General features: G+C 42.3%; 1 protein-coding gene across 1 annotated transcript in view; it reads right to left on the bottom strand.

The window, feature by feature from the left end:
* lrrc7 (leucine rich repeat containing 7) overlaps positions 1 to 12,315 on the bottom strand; it is a 501,081-nt gene that overhangs the window by 118,852 nt on the left and 369,914 nt on the right. The window contains exon 16 of the mRNA XM_069938447.1: positions 10,188 to 10,303. Coding sequence (XP_069794548.1) covers positions 10,188 to 10,303 — 116 coding nt within the window. The remainder of the gene's footprint in view (positions 1 to 10,187; positions 10,304 to 12,315) is intronic.

Raw genomic sequence — 12,315 nt, 5'->3', positions numbered from 1 at the left:
ACCCGCTAACAAAAAGGCTACATTGAGAGTGCTGGGAATGATCAATTTCATTGGTAAATTCATACCAACCCTGTCTTCCAAAACAATGTACCTAAGGAAGTTGTTATAGGACAAATGAAAATTCAAGTGGACAGCCAACCACAAAGAAGAATGGGGACTACTGAAGACCATTCTAACTGCAGAACCAGTGATTTTGACATTCTTTGACCCATCCAGAAGGACGAAAATATTTACAGATACTTCAAAAGATAGAATAGGTGCCATAATATCTCAAGCTATAGGAGAAGATTGGAGGCCAGAAGCAAACACATCAAGGACAATAATGACATCTGAATTTCGATATGTACAGATAGACAAAGTGTGTCTGGGTCTGGTCTTTGGACTCGAGATATTCCACAGAATGTGTCTGGTCCACCAAAATTCATGGCAGAGACACATCAAAGCCATTAATAGCCATAATCAAGAAAAATCTCAGATAGATGTCGCCGAGAATCTAAAGACTGATGATGAAGCTACAACATTCTGACTTTGAATTGGTTTACACACCAGGGAAACTTATTGTGTTAGCTGATGCATTATCCAGGGTAACATCGCAGAGTTAAGCATCCAATGAGATTTCCACAGAGAGATATGTGAATCTCCTTGTGAACCTGATATATGAATCTCTACAGAAGGTCATCAAGAATCTGAATGAAGGATGGCCTAGAGGTGAATGTTAGCCATAACACAACATCAGAGCAGAACTGAGTGTTGTCAATGGGCTTCTACTCAGACGGAACAGAATTGTCATTTCTCATTACTGTGACAAGAGATGCTGAAAAAATTGCATAAGGGGCATTTTGGAATGGAAAAATTCAATAGGAGGGCCAGAACAGCAGTTTATTGGCCAAGGGTAAATGGTGAAATTAACAATATTATTTCAAGCTGTGAGACCTGTTTGAAACATCACACAAAACAGTTATAGGAACCCATGATCATAACTAATTTACCAGCAGAACCATGGCAGAAAGTTGGGAGTGATCTGTTTTACATGGATGGAAAGAATTACTTGCTGGTTATTGATTATCTATCAAACTATCTGGAGTTTGTGATCCTTCCTAACATATCTGCTGCTTTGTGTGATCAAATATATGAAATCAATCTTTGCAAGACATAGAATTCCTCAAATCCCCTACAGTGATAATGGACCATGCTACAGCTGTAAAGCATTCCAGAACTTTGCAGAAGAGTATGATTTTTGACATGTGACTTCAAGTCCTCTGCATCCCCAATCAAATGGTCAAACAGATAAAGGAGCTCACACAGATCCTTATTTCGCTCTGCTGAGTTACCGAGCTTAACCACTTGAACGTGGCATGTCACCTGACTATGCACCACACTTTCCTACTCTCCAGACCCAAACAAGAACAGAGATGTCAAACAGAAACAAAAGTGTCTGTAAAGGAGACAAAAAGCAAACTTGACAAGTCAGCAAGAAGCTTAGGGCCAATGACATAGTGAGGCTCAGAGATTCCAATCCTTGGGACAAGAAGGCCACTATTCTGGAGGAAGTAAATCCAAGATCCTACACGGTCAGAACAGAGGATGGTCAAATACTGAGGAGGAATCAAAAGAGCCTGCTGAAAGTGCCAGAGACACTGCAGGAACAGACAAATGCAGAAGAACCAGCCTGCATAGCAAAAGAGGAAACACCACCAGTGCTAGACAGTAGTGGACTAGCAGAGCCAACACGTACACCTGTGTTAAGAAGATCACATGTTGTCAAAGCAACTGACAGGCTGAATCTCTAAAAGAAAAAGAACTAGACACTTAAAAAGTTTGTGCTGTGGATGTTTGTGTTGAACTTTAAATTGAAATGAAGACTATTAGTGTGTCATGTTGCTAGATTGACTATCTTAAGGAAAGGGAAAGTCATGAGAGACTGCAAGTGATAATCCTGAAGAGTTGGCACTGAATGTTGCAGTTTGTATTAGATGAAGATCACGGCTGCACCACGGGTTGTGACATGTTAATAAAATAATGTCAATACCAAAAGAACCCAAGTTGGTTTATTAGTTAAAAGAAACATCACAATTAGGACATTCACATTAAATTGAGATGAATTAATAAATTCACCAGGTTTCTGATTAACAGTATGTATAATCCAAACTGCAGGAATATGCACTCTTAACCAAGCAATTTGCCACTTCTCAAATTGGTGTTTATCAACCAATTTTTGACAAATTCCAATTTAAATACTAATTAATTTTTACCAATAAAAAATACACTAACCTCAAAAGCTTCTAAAAATACACTGCATTCACCAATTACTAATCCAAATGACTCCAATCCTTTTGATTGCAAACAACTCCCACCTTGATCACTGCAGTGGCTAATTTAAAGCAACATGTTGATGTACCCCAATCTTCAGAATAAAGGAACATGTTTTCAAACCACCAATTAACATCAAGCTATCTTCCATTTTTATGTTTTGTTTGACACGAGAATTGGTTGATTTGGTTTGGTTTCAGAGTATTTTGCAGCTAGCATTTGTTTATCATATAAATTAATTCTATAACAACTTCTGGAGAAACTATGCCATATTTTAATTGAGAATTTAGTTTACTGTCTCAAACTAAGAAAGTGGCAAGTTATATATTTTTAGTTGTGGTTGTGCCATACTCTTTTAGAAATTTCTTGGACAGAATTGGGTGGAGTGGTTAGCGTATCAGTTAGCACCACACTGTTACAGCACAAATGATCAGGACTAGGGTTCAAATCCCACAGTCTGTAAGGAGTTTGTACGTTCTCCCCATGTCTGTGTGGGTTTTCCCCAGGGGCTCCGATTTCCTCCCAATGTTCAAAATATACCAGGGGTATAGGTTAATTGGGTGTAATTGGGCAGGACGGACTCATGGGCTGAAATGACCTGTTACTGTGCTGAATGTCTAAATTTAAAAAAAAAAATTAAATTTTAAATTGATGGCCTTGAAAATTTAAAAAATCTCCCATAATTGAGGGTCTAAAACACTGAACTGCTCGTGTGTCTAATGATGGATTATTTCGTGTTTAATTTCTACTTTCAGATTGCTTCAAACACAAGCAGGAACAACAAATAGTAACACAATTTTCCACATGATATTACCATTTTTTAAACTATTAACAGTCTCATAGCTTCCTACCAAATCAGATCCCAAGCATATATCTACCTTTATGGAGCATCGGTACATAATCCTCCAGACCTCTCCCATTCATGTATCTAAGTTATCTTAAAACTTAAAAGTGAGCCCTTATTTACTATGTCAGATGGCAGCTCATTCTACACTCCCACCACTCTCTGAGTGAAGAAGTTCCCCCTTATGTTCCCCCTAAACCTTTTCCCTTTACCCTAAACCCATGTCCTCTCGCATTTATCTCTCCTGCATGGAAAGAGCCTACTTGCATTTACTCTGTCTATACTCCTCATAATTTTGTAAACCTCAATCAAATATTCCTTCATTCTTCTACACTTTAAGAAATAAAGTTTTAACCTGTTTAATCTTTCCCTGTAACTCAATTCCTGCAGACCTAGTAATGTCCTAGTAAATCTTCTCTGCACTCTTTCAATCTTACTGATATCCTTCCTGTGGTGAGGTGACCAGAACTGCACACAATACTCCAAGTTTGGCCTCACCAATGCCTTATACAACCTCACCATAACATCCCAACTCCTATACTCAATACTTTGATTTATGAAGGCCAAGATGGCAAAAAGCTCTCCTTATGACCCTGTCTACCTGTGACTCCACTTTCTGGGAATTATGTATCTGTATTCCCAGATCCTTTGTTCCTCTACACTCTTTAGCCCCCCCACCATTTACTGTATATGTTCTACCTTTGTATGTCCTTCCAAAATGTAATACCTCATGCTTGTCTGCATTAAATTCCATCTGCCATTTTTAAACCCATTTTTCCACTTGGTCCAGATCCATCTGAAAGCTTTGAAAGCCTTCCTCGCTGTCCACAATGCCTCCAGTCTTAGAGTCATCAGAAAGTTTGTTGATCCAATTTACCACATTATCATCCAGATCATTAATATAGACAACAATCAACAATGGTCCCAGCACCGATCCCTGAGGGACACCACTAATCACAGGCCTCCAGTCTGAAAAGAAATCACCCACTACCATTCTCTATCTTCTCCCAGTCAGCTAATTTCAAATCCAGTTTACAACCTCTCCATGGATACCTAGTGTCTGAACTTTCTGAACTAGCCTCCCATGTGGGACCTTGTCAAGGCCTTACTGAAGTCCATGTAGAAAATATCCACAGCCTTTCCTTCATCTACTTTCTTGGTAACCTACCATGTACAAAGCCATGCTGACTATCCTTAATCAGCCCTTGACTGTCCAAATTCTTGTATATTTAATCTCTCAGAATACCCTCTAATAATTTACCTACTACTGATGTCGGGTTCACTGGCCTGTCATTTCCTTGTTTACTTTTGGTGCCTTTTTTAAACATCTACCCTACAATCCTCCAGCTTTAAATATTTCTGCCAGGGCCCCTGCAATTTCTACACTAGTATCCCTCAAGATCGAGGGAATATCATATCAGGCCTGGGGGATTTATACTCTTCTAACACCATTTTTTTGCTTCTTGTTCCCTATACCTGCTATACACCTCTCTCTTCTTCTTAACCAGATCGCCAATATCCTTTGAAAACCAACTTTCCCTCTGACTGTTAATTTTGCCTTTAATCCTGACAGGAACATACAAACTCTACTCTTTGAAGGCCATCCACTTACTGAACACATCCTTGCTAGAAAACAACTTATCCCAATCCACCCTTCTAGATCCTTTCTCATAAATTGGCCTTTCTCCAATTTAGAACCCACCTATTCCAAAATTTCTGCCCTATAGATTCAAAAGTAGAAGGAAAGTAACTAAGATGTTCAGATAAGTGCCTGTTTTTTTTAGTGGTGATCATTACTACCAATACAATTCAGTCTAATTCATTACTTTGTAGCCGACCACTTCAAAGAAACACACACACACAGTGTGGCAGGTTAAGCTCACTCCTTTATTTGGGCTGAAAAGGTTGCTTTTCTACTGTTTAAGTTCCCGCTGTTTTTGCTGATTGACTGAGTCAGCCATGTGAATAACAATAGCGGGCAGGAATGTACTTGCATATGAAGGCCCTTCTTCCCTATCCTGTTTCTGCTGAGTTAGCTGGGATGCTTGACCAATGCCATTTTAGGGCTGTTGGTCTGATGCTGCCTCAGCTTCTACTCCCGCTGGTTCATTGTCCTAGGACTCACTTTAGCAATCTCTGTCCACGTCTGTTGCCGTGTGATGTGCCGGTCCGAACTTCACAATTGCGGGCCGCCACATGGCTCCCTCCACCCACCCCCCCCGCCCCAGAATCGGTGTTACAGTCTCTAGTGTTCATAGGTATCGTCCCTAAAGTCTTTTGTGGTCTGCCTCTCTGTCGAGGTGTTGGTATCTCCACAGGTTCTGCTGTGGCTGCATGGGCAGGCTTGAGTCTATCTGTAGTGAAGACCTTTGGTTTACCACCAATGACCAGCTTGAAGATGGCTCTGTTGTTCCGATGACTTGAAAGGGACCTTTGAATGGCTTCTGCAGTGGTGAACAGTGGGGTCCTCTGCGTACAAACACGTACACACAGTCCTTAAATTCTTTGGGGGTGTTGGACTTGGCTTGTCCGTATCTGGAGGGTGGGATTGGAGCCAGGTTACCGACCTTTTCAATCAGCCTGTCCAGGAAGGTGGTTGTCTCCTCCTGCTGTCTTCTGGCCTGTGGAAGGAAATCCCTGGGAACCATGAGTGGGGCTCCATAGACGAGTTCAGTGGAGGATGCATGGAAGTCTTCTTTCGGCGCTGTTCGGATGCCTAATAGTGCCCATGGTAGCTCATCCACACAGTTGGGGCCCTTGAGTCTGGTCATGAGGGCGGTCTTGAGGTGCCTGTGGAAACGCTCCACCATGCCGTTGGGTTGTAGGTGGTATGCCGTGGTATGGTGTAGCTGAGCGCCCCACAAGTTGGCAATGTCAGCCCACAAACTGGAGGTGAACTGTGCACCTCAGTCAGAAGTGATGTGCTGTGGCAGTCTGAATCTTGCAATCCAGGATGAGAGAAGTGCTTTAGCACAGGACCTGGTGGATGTGTCGGCCGGGGGATTGCTTCTGGCCACCGGGTGAAGCAGTCAATCATTGTGAACAGGTAGCGGAAACCTTGAGAGACTGGCAAGGGTCCCACTAAGTCCACGTGAATGTGGTCAAACCTGCATTCCGTTGGCTCGAAAGGCTTTGGGGGGACCTTGGTGCGTCGCTGGACTTTAGCTGTTTGGCACTGTGTAAACGCCTTGGCCCACCCCTGGACTTGTTTCTGCAATCAATGCTACACGTACTTGCTGGTCACTAGCCAGACCGTAGTCCTGATGGATGGGTGTGCCAGCCCGTGGATGGAGTAAAGAATACGTTGCCTCCATGCCGTTGGGACAATAGGTCGAATCTGCCCGGTGGCCACGTCGCACAGGAGGGTGGTAGTACCTGTCCAGACTGGAACGTCCTGTACTGCGGGATCTCGTCGTCCTGCTGCTGTTCCTCTGCCAGTGCTGTGAAGTCCAGACCATTGACCAGGGAGTGAATGCTGTGTCTTGACAAGGTGACTGCGACCACGTTGTCTTTTCCCAAGATGTGCTTGACGTCGGTGGTGTACTCCGAGATGTAAAACAAGTGTCTCTGTTGGCGGGCTGACCAGGGATTGGAGATTTTAGCCAGGGTGAAAGTCAGTGGTTTGTGGTCTGTGAAAGCCCTTTCCTCAAGAAAGTACCGGAAGTGTCAGATGGCTAAGTACAGTGCCAGCAGCTCTCTATCCAAAACACTGTACTTTAGTTCAGGGGGTCGCAGATGTTTGCTAAAGAAAGCTAGTGGGTACCAACTTCCTTCTATCTGCTGCTTCAGGACTCCACCAATCACTGTTCCTGAAGCATTGACTGTGAGGGCTGTGGGTGCATCTGGGCTGGGGTGGGTCAGGAGTGCAGCTTTGGCCAGGGCTTTTTGGTTTCCACAAATGCACGTGTGGATTTGTTGTCCCAGGTCAGGTCCTTCTCCTTGCCGGCCATTAGGATGAACAGAGGCCACATCACTCAGACACTGCTGGGATAAACCTGTGATAAAAGTTTATCATCCTCACAAACTCCTGCAGACCTTTGGATGTACTTGGCTTCGGGAAGCTGCGGATGGCCTCTACCTTGCTGGGCAGTGATGTGGTCCCATCCTTTGTAATCCTGTGGCCCAGAATGTCGATGGTGTTCAGGCCAAACTGGCATTTGGCCAGGTTGATGGTGAGGCTGAACTCCTGAAGACAACTACTGAGATTTCGGAGGTGCTGAAAGTGTTTCTGTCGGGTTCTACTTGCCACAACGATATCGTCAAAGTAGACGAAAGTGCCGCCCAGGTCTCGGCACACTGCATCCATCAGTTGCTGGAATGTCTGTGTCATGTAGGCACCATGTGCAGGGGCGAAGCCCATGGGCTGTCTGATCGTCGAACAACACCCAACTCTTCAAGCTTGCAGAACTCCTCCTTGGCCAGTTGGAGCTTCTCCGGGGGAAGTCATCTCACCCTTGTGTGGAGAGGAGGGCCCTTGGTCAGGATGTGATATCTGATGCCGTGCCGAGGCATCTCCGCTATGAACTGAGGGGAAAGGATTGCCAGGAATCCTCCTCCGAACTGTGGACAGAATCCAGGTGCATTGCCGGAAACCTAGCACCCCTCAGTGCAATGGTCTGGTAGGTCTCAGTGTGGATGAGTCGCTTACCCTTAAGGTCCACTAGGAGGCTGTGGGCTCACAGGAAATCCACTCCGTGGAGTGGTTGTTCCACTGCGGCCAGCGTGAACTTCCATGAGAAGCGACTGCACCTGAACTACAGCTCTGTCCTACAAGTGCCATAGGTCCGTGTACTGCTGTTGTTGGCAGCCCTCCAACGTGGGTCCCGCTAGCCTGTGCCTAGTTTCCAACCCTGTCAGGAGTATCACGCTGACCTCTGCTCCTGTATCCACCAGGAAACGTCTGAGGGACAGGCAGTCCCAGATGTACAGGAGGCTCTCTTGGTGGCCAGCCATCATGGCCATCAGTGGCCTTGTAATTTCCCTGGAACTCGCAGGGGGGGACTGGCATCAGTGGGCCTCGGTGACCTGGATGGTAGAAGCACCATCTGTTGCTGGACTCGCTCCTGCCTCTCGTCTGCTGTTCCTTGCTTGGGACTAGTCTGGTCTGATAGCGGGACTTCTTTACGAGCCCCACGGTAGCTGAGCACTTCTGTTTCTGTTTCCACAGAATCTCTGCCCGTGCTGTGACTTTCTGGGGGTCAGTGAAAACCGCGTCATCCAGGAGCAGTTGGATGTCTTCAGGCATCTGTTCCAGGAATGCCTGCTCAAACATGATGCTGGGCTGCTCATGAGTACCAATGGGGATCTGTCTCCAAGCCCATCCAGGTGGAGCAAACGTGCTCCTCGCTCTTGCCGCGAGAGTCCGAACGTCTCGGTTAATAGCTCTTTGAAGGCAGTGTAAGTGCCTTCCAATCTGGAACTGAGCCTCCGCCTGGTCGAACCACACGCCGGGTTAAACAGTCCAGAAGGTCGGGAGCTTCAGGACGACTGCACTGACTGCTGCTTCATTCTCCATCGCTAGATTTAGATTCTTTCTAAACCGTCCAGGTCACCAATTGTAGCCGACCGCTACAAAGAAATAGACACACAAAGTGTGGCCGATTAAGCTCACTCCTTTATTCGGGCTGGAAAGGCTGCTTTTATACTGTTCAAGTTCCTGCTGTTTTTGCTGATTCACTGAGTCATCCATATGAATAACAGTAGCAGGAGGGAACATCCATGCATATGAAGGCCCTTCTTCCCCAGCCTGTTTCTGCTGAGTTAGCTGGGCAGCTTGACCAATGCTTCTACCCTCACCTGTTCATTGTCTTAGGAGTCGCTTTAACGATCTCTGTCTGTGTCTGCTGCCGCGCAATGTGCTGGCCCGATCTCCGCAATTCTAGGGTGCCACAACTTCAACATAATAGAATGAAGGTTCCTAGGGTGTTGTTTTCACCATTCTTGATTTGAAACAATGCCACCTCTGAGAATAAGATAATCTTGATAATCCTTCATTTTTTTTTTACCCTCAATGTGATGATTCAGTTTGCACTTACTCAGCACTTTGTCAATTTTGAGAATGGTATTTAGCCCATCCTTTGTCTTCTTTGAGACTGAATGTTGGTGCCATAGTTCCCAGTCAAGTTCCTTGTTTGCTTATTAACTTCTCCTTCTCCTCCCTCCTTCCATCAGGGAGAAGTTTTAAGAGTGTGAAAGCACGCACCAAGAACTGAGAGACAGTTTCTACCCCACAGTCATCAAGCTCCTGAATGAACTTCATGACAAGGCCATATTGCTGCCCTTACTTGGCACAAATTGATCTATTTTTCATTGTAACTCCATACTCTGTAATTGTGTTCTTGTTCTTCCTCTTGAAATGACTTTATGGATATTAGCGTTAACCTGTTAGACTACTCATAGAAGAACTCATCTCCTGGTATGAGGAATAATGCAACAAATAAAATTAAACTTAACACTTAATTAACCTCTCTCATATTTCTCTATATCATTTCAATGGGCAGTTTCTGTCAGTTGTTCCATTACAAAGCAATTGATAATGAAAACTTCAGTTTAAAAAAGTGAGGATGTGGATTTTGTTCACAGGAACCTACATCAAATGCCTGTATTTGATGATGATGTGTTTACTGTCATACACATTCTCCAATGTACGTATGCATCATAATTCTTCCCTGCTCCAACTGGACAAGTATTTGTGAGGAAAAGCTATTGTAGTAAAGTCATATAGTTAAGTTAAAAGAGACAATTAGTACACAAAATAATTATAAATATTCATATTAATTATTTAATTTTAAATGTATATTGCAACAGGTTCTGCTCCATAACCAGAACCTTTAACTTGAGAAAAATAAAAAGGCTGTGAATAAAACCGGAATCCATAATTTTGCCAATAATGTTTAAAATAATGAAATGAGAATACAATGAGAATGAACATGATATTTATGTCCCAGCGACACATTTTTAAAATTGTTGTACATGTGTACCCTTATTAGTAACACTACACCACAGAATTCTAATATGCAAGTATTTGTATTACCTGTTATCACTTAAATTTAAGACTTTCAGTTTTTGCATCTGTCCAATCTCTTCAGGCAACCGCTCCAGTTTATTTGTCCGCAAAGACATAACAGTCACATTTTTACAACTCCCGATCTGTATTAAAAAGATATCTGTAAACATTTGCATGGAATCCAACCTGAGAAGTGATTTCATACAAGGTTTTTTTTTTAAAAAAAAGATTAATTGCTTAAAATCAAAGTGCATCACAATTATTGCTGGAAACTTGTGATCATAATTCATATTTACATCCCCACATAACATGATTATTAAAATCAGGCTTTTTAAAATAAGTGATGCTATGATAATCTATGAAAATCATCTAACCATGATTTTTGACATTTAGGAACTCATGTCTGAGACAAAATCTCAATCAATAACACAGAGGAATTGTTACCCTTATATTACTAAAAGTCCACGTGCAGCCCTTAAAAAACCAATTAATTACTTTGCATACCTTTGAAGTTTCTTTTTCATGATCATCCAGTTAATATACATTATTAGGTAATGCATATTAAATTCTTACCTTTTTACATAATTTTTATTTCATTTGCAAGAATATAAATGAATATCATGTGCGGACTCAAAAGGCTAACATGGCCTGTTTCTGCTCCGTAAATGATTATATGGTTAAAAGAGTAAGCATAAATCCTTAATATTGCACAATATTTGGGCATTATGGCAATCAAAATTCTAAAACTTACTATCAAGTGCACGTTGCTTCTACAGTTAAATGGACAAAAATTGCCAGAATTTTGATCCAGCAGATATAGAAGAATGATGACATATTTCCAAGTTAGGATGGTATGCCACTTGGATAGAAACATTTGCCAGTAACGTATTACTGTGCATCTATTCCTCTTATTCTATCAGATGTCACTGGCTTAAGGGGCGTAGACACAGTATATAGGATGTAGAGGTCTGAATGTTTTAGGTTGCTGTGTTCAGGATAATGAGTGCAATTGGAAGTACACCATGCTGGAAAATGCACATTATTCAACAGTACTCCAATGTGCAGATGGTGGTAAGGATTTTATGTGCAAGGAAATGAGATATTCAATGCAAAATTCTCAATCTCTGATCTGCTCTTGCAACCAGAGTATCTGTGTGGCCTATCCAGATAAGATTCTGTCACCAGAGCCTGCATTACCTTCAGCCCTCCCCCAAACAAATGAAACTTAACCAATTATCAGCCCATGCTGTCTTGATGACTGCTGACAATAACAGCTTCATTACCAGAGAAAACACATAACGAACTGATCGTTGCAATTATAAGGACCCCAATTTGGTTCCTCTAATGGTAAGTTCACTAATCATGCAACTGGAAAATTCACTTATTCAGAATCTATCAATCTCCCAAAGGTGCAGGATACCAGGGGGTTTACTGTATAATGTCTGAAACTAAGCAGCCTTGGTGCTCTGCCTAAATTAAGCATGAGTGATCAGGTCAGTGCCACCAAATTATATAGCAAATGACACTTCCACCATTTTCTAAATGAGTGAGAACCAACTGATGGAGCAGTAATTTACCAGAATATATTTCACCTCCATTTTATTGTGACATTGGTTATTAGAAGCTTATTTTATTGTTTTTATGTGATGAACTTCCTGACCATAATTTAGCAACACATTGTAGTTATTTTGAAATCTAGAGTCGATTGCTTGGGAATTTCACAGATCTATATCATTTTTTTAAAAATTAGACATACATCACTGTAACAGGCCAATTTGATCCTTCAAGTCTGGGCCGCTCAATTTACACCCTATTTACATACACCCCTGGAATGCTTCAAATTTGCAGAATTTTAGAGATAGACTTGAAGAAGCCATTATTTGTGACTGAATTTCCACATTAAAAGCCAATGAAGAATGCTGTCACTTTGCACACTAATAATATGAATATTATTGCAAGTATTAAAAAGAATCTGCAGACATGTTCAGAAAATACTTGCAGTGTTGTTTGAGGACACTGCAGGGCAAATTACATAAGGTACCACATGGCAGAAAAAAAACATGGAGAGTTACACCTCATTTATGGATTCCATATTGTCTGAACGGCACTTTCAGATATTAAACACTCATAATTGTTTTCTTATGACAATCATCCA

The sequence above is a fragment of the Narcine bancroftii genome, chromosome 5 (assembly GCF_036971445.1).
Source record: "Narcine bancroftii isolate sNarBan1 chromosome 5, sNarBan1.hap1, whole genome shotgun sequence".
NCBI classification, from domain to species: Eukaryota; Metazoa; Chordata; class Chondrichthyes; order Torpediniformes; family Narcinidae; genus Narcine; species Narcine bancroftii.
Note: the sequence above shows the minus strand (reverse complement) of the source record. Positions and strands in the feature narration are given on the sequence as shown.